The 11255-nt window shown below is 38.3% G+C and overlaps 1 protein-coding gene across 8 annotated transcripts in view; it reads right to left on the reverse strand.

Moving 5' to 3' along the window:
- The window catches only part of LOC100018393 (probable small intestine urate exporter), a 65130-nt gene extending 56102 nt beyond the window's left edge, over window positions 1–9028 (reverse strand). For 3 of the 8 annotated variants that reach the window (XR_008911714.1, XM_001371605.4, XM_016422339.2), the window contains exons 1-2: window positions 8294–9028; window positions 7767–7969 (exon numbers count right to left, since the gene is read on the reverse strand). Coding sequence is in view for 3 of the 8 variants with exons in the window: in XM_001371605.4 (XP_001371642.1) it covers window positions 7767–7872 (106 nt within the window). In the remaining 5 variants the exon portion in view is untranslated. Of the gene's footprint in view, window positions 1–4814; window positions 7735–7766; window positions 7970–8293 lie in introns of those variants that run through there. The other 5 variants (XM_007492242.3, XM_007492241.3, XM_007492238.3 and 2 more) reach the window with 4 other exon arrangements.
- Window positions 9029–11255: the final 2227 nt, after the last annotated feature.

An 11255-nucleotide genomic window follows, 5' to 3' on the forward strand; every position in this document is an offset into this window, starting at 1 on the left:
ACCAAGCAAGATATAGAAAGAATCACAAAATGTAAAATAAATAATTTTGACTACATCAAACTAAAAAGCTTTTGTACAAACAAAACCAATATAACTAAAATCAGAAGGGAAACAACAAATTGGGAAAAAATCTTCATAGAAACCTCTGACAAAGGTTTAATTACTCATATTTATAAAGAACTAAATCAATTGTACAAAAAATCAAGCCATTCTCCAATTGATAAATGGGCAAGGGACATGGATAGGCAGTTCTCAGATAAAGAAATCAAAACTATTAACAAGCACATGAAGAAGTGTTCTACATCTCTTATAATCAGAGAGATGCAAATCAAAACAACTCTGAGGTATCACCTCACACCTAGCAGATTGGCTAACATAACAGCAAAGGAAAGTAATGAATGCTGGAGGGGATGTGGCAAAGCAGGGACATTAATTCATTGCTGGTGGAGCTGTGAACTGATCCAACCATTCTGGAGGGCAATTTGGAACTATGCCCAAAGGGCGACAAAAGAATATCTACCCTTTGACCCAGCCATACACTGCTGGGTCTGTACCCCAAAGAGATAATGGACACAAAGACTTGTACAAAAATATTCATAGCTGCGCTCTTTGTGGTGGCCCAAAAAGGAAAACGAGGGGATGCCCATCAATTGGGGAATGGCTGAACAAACTGTGGTATATGTTGGTGATGGAATACTATTGTGCTCAAAGGAATAATAAAGTGGAGAAGTTCCATGGAGACTGGAACAAGCTCCAGGAAGTGATGCAGAGCGAGAGGAGCAGAACCAGGAGAACATTGTACACAGAGACTAATACACTGTGGTATCATCGAACGTAATGGACTTCTCCATTAGTGGCGGTGTAATGTCCCTGAACAATTTGCAGGGATCCAGGAGAAAAAAACACCATTCATAAGCAAAGGATAAACTATGGGAGTGGAAACACCGAGAAAAAGCAACTGCCTGAATACAGAGGTTGAGGGGACATGACAGAGGAGAGACTCTAAATGAACACTCTAATGCAAATACTATCAACAAAGCAATGGGTTCAAATCAAGAAAACATCTAATGCCCAGTGGACTTACGCGTCGGCTATGGGGGGTGGTGGGGAGGAAAAGAAAATGATCTATGTCTTTAACGAATAATGCTTGGAAATGATCAAATAAAATATATTTTAAAAAAAAAAAAGTGGAGTTGAACTAGATTGTCACTTGACACTTCCATAACTAAAAGCTCTGAGACAAGGCAATCAATGGACAAGTAGAATTCAATAATGTTGAACCTGGGGGACTGCCTGCAGCTCAAAGAAGTTTGGACAATTTTAGATCCAGAGTTCTTATTGGGAGGCGCCTTTCAACTTTGGATTTCTCTTTGTCATGGTCTGCCTTGATTAGGGCATGAAGTTTTTGGTTCAGTCATGTCTGATTCTTCATGAACCCATTGATGGTCTTCTTAGTATTGAAACTAGAATGACTTGCCATTTCTTTCTCCAGCTCATTCTGCAAGTGACCAACTGAGGCAAACAGCATTAAGTAACTTGCTCAGGGCCACAAAGCTGTTAAGTGTCTGAGGCCAGATTTTAATTCAGGAAGATGAGCTCTCCTGACTTCTGGCCTGGCACCTTAAATAGCACCAAGTAGTGAACTAGAGAGTCTTGTTTTGGGATTTTGGTTTATGCCTGGTCAGATAGTATATCTCTGCTGTATTCCTTTCTTGGAATCATGAGTGTCTTTGTTATTTTGTGCACTGAAGTGTTGTTTCTGGTGTCTTTCCAAGGGTTTTGTTCCTCCCCCATTCTCAGTTTTCTGCTTCCATGTTCTCTTTTCAGTTAGTAGAAATTTCAATTAATAGAATTTTAAAATCACGGACCAAAAATTATAAGATTTCCATATTAAACACTTCACTAATGTTTCTTGTGGTAGCTCTATGAGGTCCCCAGATCACCACCAGGTCTTAGGTTATACTGATGATTTGAGCAGCTTTCAATGTACAGACAGAGAGGCTAATATTTATCTTCAAACAGTATAGTAGAGGCAGCTAGGTAGCACAGTGGATAGAGAGCCAGACATGGAGTTGGGAGGACATAGATTCAAATCTGGTCTCAGATACTTGCTAGCTCCTGGGCAAGTCAATTAATCCCAATTGCTTTTAGCCCTTGCAGTTCTTCTGTCTTAGAAGTGATAATGATTAGAAGGTAAGGGTTAAAAGTTAAAAAAAAAGTTTACCTGTCATATCTAGGTGACTCAATGGATAGATGGGAGATCAAATCTGGCCACAGAGACTTCTTAGCTGTGTGACCCTGAGCAGGTCACTTTACCCCCACCTGCACAGTCCTTACTACTCTTCTACCTAGGAACCAGTAGTTAGTATTGATTCTAAGATAGAAGATAAGGGTTTGAAAAAACAACAACAGCTTTTAAATCAGAGGGCAGGTAATAAGGAAAAGTATGTGTACAAAAATATTCATAGCCATGCTCTTTGTGGTGGTGAAAAATTGGAAAATGGGACAATGCTCCTCAATTGGGCAATAGCTGAACAAATTGTGCTATCTGTTGCTGATGGAATAGTATTGTGTTCAAAGGAATAATGAACTGTAGAAATCCCATGTTTTCAAGTTAAAGGAGCAGAACCAGGAGAACAATGTACACAGAGACAGAAACACTGTGGCACAATCGAATGTAATGGACTTCTCTACTAGCAGTTATGCAATGATCCAGGACAATCCAGAGGAACTTATGAGAAAGATGCTATCCGCATCCAGAGAAAGAACTGTGGGAGCAGAAATGCAGAATAAAAATAATATGCTTGATCACATAATTCAGTGGGGATATGATTGGGGATATAGACTCTAAATGACCACTCTATTGCAAATATTAATAATATGGAAATACGTCTTGATTAATGATACATATAAAATGGAGTGGAATTGCTCATCAGCTACAGGAGGGCATAGGGAGAAAGAGAGGAAAAGAATATGAGTCATCTAACTATGGAAAATTATTCTAGGGGGAAGCCAAGCCTAGAGATGGGAGATTCTGAATTCAATTTTGACCTCAGACACTTCCTAGCTGTGTCACCATGGGCAAGTCACTTAACCCTCATTGCCTAGTCTTTACAGCTCTTCTGCCTTAGAACCAATACCCAGTATTAATTCTAAGATGGAAGATAAGGGTTTAAAAAATTAATCAAAATTAATTAAATAAATAAATTTAAATTTACAATAGAACAGACGACAATAAGGTTTCTAGGCAATAATAGGGACTAAAACCTTCTAAGATTGCTATGGGAGAGATTCCTTAGTTAGGGATTAGCAATTTTTCAGCCATCATTTACAGAATGACAAAAGTCATTCACTTTTCAACAAAGAAAATAGACATAAAATGGGCTTTGAGCAGCTCTGCCTTCTCTCTTGTCATTTCCTATTCCATCATACAGATAGAATCTTTGGATCTCCTTCTCTTCCTTACAGAGGTACCAACCCCAATGTTGATATCCAACTCTCCTCACCAGCTTCAGTTCATTTTGAGTTCCTCTTAGCCAGTGGAAGTCCTAGAATAGAATCTGTTTTGGGGGTTGGTTCTTCCAACTTCTGAGGGACCCAGGAACCTAAAACTTAGGTTAATTAGAGGCAGCTTAAGGCATAGTGGATAGAATGCTGAGCCTAGAGTTAAAAAGATCTGGATTCAAATTTGCCTTCAGACTCTACCTGGGTAACTCTGGACAAGTCATTTAACTTCTGTTTCCCTCAATTTCCTCAAATATAAAATGGAGATAGAGGCAACTAGGTGGCACGTTGACTAGAGCTTCAGGTCTGGAGTCAGGAAGATCAGAGTTCAAATCTGACTTTAGACACAATAGCTGTGTGACCCTGGGCAAGTCACTTCAGCCTGTCTGCCTCAGTTTCCTCACTTATGAAAGAGCTATAGAAGGAAATGACAAATTACTCCTGTATCTTTGCCAAGAAAATCCCAAACAGAATCAAGAAGAGGCAGACATGATTTAAAATGAGTAAACAACAACATATGGATAATAATAGCACCCACCTTGAAGGATTATTACAAGGATCAAATGAGATAATATTTGTAAAAAAGCACTTAGCACAGTGCCTGGCAAATATAAATGCTTACTCCTTCCCCCACTTCTCTCCCTCTTTCATTCCTTCCCTCTATTGCTTATAGTTATACAATTAATAATTATATGAAGCAAGATTTGAAATGAAATCCCTGAGTTCAAATAAGATTGTATTTAAAAGCTCTCTGAAACCTTAAAGGGACACATAAATGCTAGTTATTATTATTATTATTATTAATTTTTGAACTATTCGACTGGAAGCACATTCATTGTCCCCATGCTGCTTTGGATAGCTGAGATCCTGCATCCCCACCAAGTTGTAACTCCCAAATCTAAAATGATCATCATAAAAAGAGTTCCTCAGGTGCTCAGTTAGACGTCTGAATGATTAAAGTAATTCATCCCAGGAGACAACGGCATTTAGAAAGTAGAGCTTATTAACCAAAGGTAATCATGAAGCTTTAGGATGTGTTCTGGAGATGTCTCTAAGCCAGAAGTCTTTGTGGTGTCAATAACCATTCACTCACTCTCCTATTGTATCCCTTTACCTATTTTTCAAGGATGTAAATATATGAAATCAATGTCAGAGCTGCATAATAGTCTTCTCTCACTTTAGGATAAAAATCTATTCCAGATTACATCAGTAAATGAGATATTGCTTAGAGAAAGAGGATTCAGCTGAGGGGAAGGAAATCCCATTATGCCCAAAATAGACATTTTAATCAGAAAATATTAAAGACAAACCTGAAGAAGAACCAAATGCTCCTTCTTTCTTCACCAAGATGTTCTCACTGTCATACACGATTGAAAGATTAAATACCTCTTATCTGGTGGCATCTTCAATTTCACCAGATACTAAAGTTTATTTTACAGTGGAGCTTAATTTTTAACTGCCCTTTTCCCCTCAAAATATGTGTTGATAGTTAACTAGAAAGAGAAGATGAATGGACTTAGGAATAGAGTTTTTGAGGACTTGCCTCTTTCTTACACAGAGATAAGAAATGAAATCATTTATTAAGCACACTTAGGGTTTACTAGATGCCAGACACCATGCTAAACGATGGAACTACAAATACAAGCAAGCAAGGTGTGTGTGTGTGTGTGTGTGTGTGTGTGTGTGTGTGTGTGTTTAATCCTCCTTTCTGATTCAGATGAGAGTGAGATTCATGGAATGATTATATCCCTCACCTGCTCTCCCCTTTTTATATATTTTTCATTTCATGCATTAAAGAAGGAGGACCATCCACTGAGTCCTGAGTCATCAGTCTTATGGGCTTTTCTCTTGCCACTGGATGTTGATGACTCTGGGAGAGAGAGTGAGGCTAATGACTTCATGCAACTCTGACTCACTTTGATACAATTTAGGTGTCACTCAAAAGACATCGCCTTTACCATTGTACATTTTTACTATTGTGCTATCTCATTATCTTCTTATTTTACCTTTATATCAAAGACAGGCAAGGGATGAAGTAGCATCTGTGAATACTCTGGGAATTATAGTCACAACCCTACATACAGGTGGCTCAAGACATAGGATAATCTTGTCACTGAATTGAAGAAGCAGTGGAATATAGCAGACCCCTGGGTATCTGAGCAGTCTTTTTTTAAGGATCACAGTGATCACCTCCATGCATGAAGAAAAGGCTAGAAAAAGAGCCCTAAAAATTGGCCAATTTACCTAACCAGGTAATTAATTACCACAGCAGGAATCCTTCTTTGGACTTAAAACACACACAAAATGTACAAAAGTTTTGGCATAGATGATTTCACTCATCATTAGTGCACGGAATGTGTGCACACTTATGGCCAACATGGAATCCAATAGACCTGAAAGAAGAACAGCTCTTATTGTGAGAGAACTTAGGAGGAATCACATGCAAAGAGCAGCCCTGAGTGAAATAAGATGAGTAAATGAATCCCATCATAGCCAAGTTGGAGCTGGGTCCACATTTTTCTAGACTGCCTATTGGGATGAGGAATGTTTTGAAGCTAATGTAGGATTCTTAATCAATTCTAATCTAGTCAACAAGCTTGTATGCCTCCTCCCAAAGTAGTGAATGACAGGCTTATGGCAATATGATTGTGATTTGAAGGAAAGTGCCAGGTCACCATCACTAGTGCCTATGCTTCCACCATGATGAACCCCAATACAGTTAAAAGGAAAATTTTATGAAGATCTAGAAACCCTTATCATGAGCAAATTTTATGAAGACCTGGAGACCCTCATCAACAGAGCACCAAAAGATGATTTGCTTGTATTTCTCATTGAATTTAATATTAGATTAGGCACAGCCTATTGGGCATAGCAGGAGGTCTTTGGGAGAAAAGGAGTCAGAAATAGCAGCAGCAGAACAGTCATTACTGAGGACTTGTGAGTCTTGTGACCTTCTCATCACCAACACTGTCTTCTCTTTACCTAATGCAATGAAATTTCAAGGATGCACCCTCAAAGCACACATTGGCATTTAATAGACTATATCAGTATGAGAAGATACAGACAGGATGTGAGTTTGACTAAAGTGATTTGTGGCACAGAGTGATGGACTGATCATAGATTCATCCTCTCCAAGCTAAACATTTGCATTCAACAAAAATGGCAGCCCCAAGGCAAAAAGATGGTGACTAGAAGACTTAGCATCAATAGATTAGAACATTTCTCCCTGTGTGAACAATTTGTTACTCACTTGGAGGGAAGGCTGAGACAACAAGGGGTTTGTAAAAGTGTAACAGAAATAAATTGGGCAGCTTTCAGAGATTTCAGATTAATTTACTCATTTACTCATCTGAGTCAGAACACTGACAAACATCAGAATTGGTTTGATGACAACAATAGGGAAATTCAGAAAGATATTAAATGAAAAATGAGTACTCCACAGGGTTTATCTTCACTATAGTTCATCAGACTCGAACAAGGCAATGTTTACCTCACAAAATTTAAAAGCATAAGTAGCTTAGAGAGATGTAGGATTCTTACTTTAGCAAGAAGACAGATTAAATTCAGTTTTATGTGGAAAGGAACAACCCAGAGCATTTCTATGTATAATACTCTAAAGGCTATATGGGCCAAAATTATATGGTGCATCTTAACTACACAGTGCATAAGGAGCTACATTGATCAGTGATAAGGACATGATCTTGGAGAAATGGACTGAATACTTCCATAGTATTTCCAACAGATTATCACCATTTAATCTGAAGCCATTGGCCATATACTTCAGGTTGAAGTCAATTCCTTCCCAGCCAAACTTCCAACTGAAGAAGAGATTTCAAATGCCATCAGACTCATCTCATGTGTCAAAGAACCTATTGCTGATTGCATTCCAAAAGAGATTTATAAAGCAAGGGGTCCACTGCTCATATAAAAGCTGACTAAATCTTTCAGGTTATATGGAAAGGGGAGGCTATCCCCCAGGAGATCAAGTACACCTCCATTCTCTACCTCTGTAATAAATGAATACACTTTAGGTTGTCCTCAGACAATCACAGTGGTCTCTGTCTTAGTCATTATTGATAAGACTTTTGCCACAGTTCTCCTTAATAGACTGACCCTTCACCTGGAAGGTGGTCACCCACCTGAGAGCCCATATGATTTCAGAAAAGGCCAAGGAATGTTCAATATGAAGCTTGTTGTCCAACACTCCAGGAGAAATGCCAAGAGCAAAACAGAGGTCAAAAAACAAAATGTATTGATCTTACCAAGGTCTTTGATGCTGTCAGTCATGATGGCTTGTGGAAGATTATGGCAAAATGTGGTTGCCTGAAGAAATTCATCAATATTGGATGAAAGCTCCATGATGGACATGCTCTTGTGCTTTCTCAGTCTCCAATGGAGTGTAGCAGGACTGTAAGCTTGCTCCCATGCCCTTTAGTCTGATTTTTCCAGTCATATTTTCAGATGCCTTCAATGAGGATGAAACCAGCATAAACTAAGCTATACACGGATGTAAATTATTCAACTTCAAAAGGCTACAGGCCAAGACTAATGTCGAGGGAGGGTTGTTACTTGACTTTTTCTTCATGGATGATTGAGCATTCAATGCAATCTCTGAGAAAGAGCTGTGACAGAACATAAACCAATTCTCTGCTACTTGTGTTAATTTTGGTCTGACAATCATCATGAAGAAAACAGAGGTTTCCCGCTAGGCAGCACCATACCCTCCATATGTGGAGCCATTGATACAGCAAGTAGAGACACCGAGAATGCTGCGGATGAGTTCACTCACCTTGGCAGGATTCTTTCCAGATGTGGACTTAGACGATGGGTTGATGCGCGGATTTCCAGAGCTGGCTCAATGTTGGAGAGTCTCCGAAGGAAAGTGTGGAGGAGGAGAGTTATTATGCTGCCTCCCAAACTAAACAGCTGCTCTGCTGATCTCATTGTTATATAACTGGGAACCTGGATAGTCTCCTAGTACCAAGGCAAACAGCTGCCATTTGAGTTGTCATCTGTCAAGATAAGATAACTAAGGTCCTTTTCCAGGTCAACTGCAAACTCCTCTGCAAAGAGCACATCTCTAGTGGTTTGGCCATAATGCTTGAATGCCAAACACATATTTGTTTAAAAGACTATTTTACAGAGAATTCACACAAAGCAAGTACTCATATATAGAGACCAGAAGAAGTGAGACAAGAATACTCTAAAGATCTCTCTGAGGAACTTTGGTATCAATTAGGAAACATGGGAGACACTGGTATGGGACCATCCAGCATGGTGTGCCTGATTCAAAGAAAGGGCTGTGCTCTGGGAGCAAAGCAGGATTCCAGTGGCTCAAAGATAGTACAAAGTGCACAAATGTGGAGACGTTTCCATCCCAAGTGTTTATGGGGGTATTTGTGCTTGGCCTGTGGTAGAGCCTTCTCAGTCAGTATTGGTCTGATCAGCCACATTCAGACACAGTGTGCCTTGCCCCCAACCTGGTGATGTCATTTTTGTCCTCTTGAACTGCAAAGGACAACAACCAAGCAAGCAACCTATGTGTGAGAGATTAGATGTTTCCATATTCTTGAACCAGAACAACCTACAACAGTATATTGGATGCAGAAGCAAATAAGTTAACCTGGCTGTCTTTTATTAAACTAGACTTTAAAAATATTTGCAAAAATATTTAAAACATAAGCCCAGTTTTGTAAATAAATTGGGAGGGAGGAATAATTGTTTTAATAAAATGTTATAATAATATCATTCATTTATTAGTTTATTAATAACAAGTATCTCAAATTTTCAAATATCTGATACAGTAAATCACCAATAGATATAACAAACAAAAACTCTTGAGGTCTCAGTAATTTTAAGAGTATAAAGGAACCCTTAGTAATTTCAAGAATGTAAAATTGTCCTTAGTAACAATTAAGAGTATTATTTATATTAATTAAGAAGTCCTCCTTAACAATTAAGAAGACCTCCATTTTTTAAGAGTGTAAAGGGGTCATGAGGCCAAACATTTTAAGAATTGTTAAGGACTTCTTGTGCAAGTAGAATTTCATCTAGATAGCCTTAAAGCTCCCTTTTGCAATTTGAGGTGCACTCTTAGACTCTCCATTCAATTCTGTTTGAGAGAGAGGATATATCTGTTGTACTAAAACATTATCATGATCACATCTTTATTTTGAAGATGTTGTCATTCAATTGCTTTCATTGTAGAATATCCCTTTGTTCTATCATTCGTATCTTACAGGTATTTCTCTTTTCCCAAGTATTATTTTGCTTTCATCTCCTGAATGAATGAAAACTTACATTATTTGCATAAGCCTGAAATATAGTTTCTCAAAATGAGCCAGCCAGGAGAGGCCCTTTGCTTGCCTACCACTAGGTAAGGCTACTCCAACTCCACATCTGGCATTTGGACCTTTGTCCAGTTGTAGATGGACTTCCCTGGTGGTCATCCAGCCATGAAATAATCAGAGAATTCAATTCCACAAACTCAGGAAAGATAAGGAGAAAACAGGTCTTGAGCCTAAGATTGATTCTCTCTCTGTCTCATTTGTGCATGAAGAACCTGATGCCACAAGCACAGAAGAGGCAGTGGTATGTATGGGTCCTTGCCATATAGTAGGTAGCCCAAGAACAAAAAAGGTCAGGATGATCCTGGTATCCATATCAGATCAGCACAGTTAGCATCCTGCTGACTCCCTATTGGACAAACTGTTAAAAGCTGGGAATAAGAGAAAATTGCCAGGAAACTGGGAATATCCAATCCTCAGCCCTGGGACTCAAGCAATAGATCTGATTGACTGGACTACACAGAATTACATAAACAAATTTGACCATATAAATAAGCGACCTTTGATTATTATTGTCAGTTGCATATGCCAAAAACCAGACTTGAACAACAATAACCTAGGGAAAATGGATGGCTTGTGCTATTGGTTGAGACTTTCAAACCAAATTTTCTCCTCATTTCCAAAGCCCTACAATCCACATTGGTCACAAAGCAAAGACCATGGCATTCCTAAGAAACCACACTCTCTCAAAGTCTGTCCAAGTTCATATTCATTTTCTGGGACACTCTATCCATCTCATTCTCTGCTGGCCTCTTCTCCTTTTGCCGCCAATCTTCCTCAACATCAGGGTCTCTTCCAATAAATCCTGTCTGAAAGCAGTAGACTAAAATCTGAGCTTCTGACCTTTGGGGGAAATTGAGATTTTGAATGTTACCATTTGTAATTGGAAATCTCGACTTGATTTGGTCAAAGTTTGTCCTGAAACTAAATGATAACATGGTCTCATTTACAGTGGTATGTGTTCTCCTATTGGGATAATTGTGGCAAATCAGAACTAAATGCAAAATACATTCATTATTTGGTATTAAGGCAATATACTTTAAAAGTAAATTAATTGTGGAAACCTATTTAAAATACAATCTCAGAAATTTATTAGCTGGGTGAACTTAAACAAATTATTTCACCTCCATTTACCTGTTTCTTCTTCTATATATATGTAAAAAGGCAGTGTAATAATATCTACTTCCCAAGTTTGTTGTGAAGATCAGATGGCATAATAACTGTAAAGTGCTTAGAATAGAGCATAGAGTACAGGGTAAGCTTTGTATAAATGTTAGCTATTATTATTTTTAATACATAGAGGTATTCTATTTTGGATTTAAATGATCAAAATGTTTGAAAACTGTTAAATAATCAATTGAATATATCTTTTCCCTAAAAATGTATAATAATGATAACATCGTT

The sequence above is a fragment of the Monodelphis domestica genome, chromosome 4 (genome assembly GCF_027887165.1).
Source record: "Monodelphis domestica isolate mMonDom1 chromosome 4, mMonDom1.pri, whole genome shotgun sequence".
NCBI lineage: Eukaryota > Metazoa > Chordata > Mammalia > Didelphimorphia > Didelphidae > Monodelphis > Monodelphis domestica.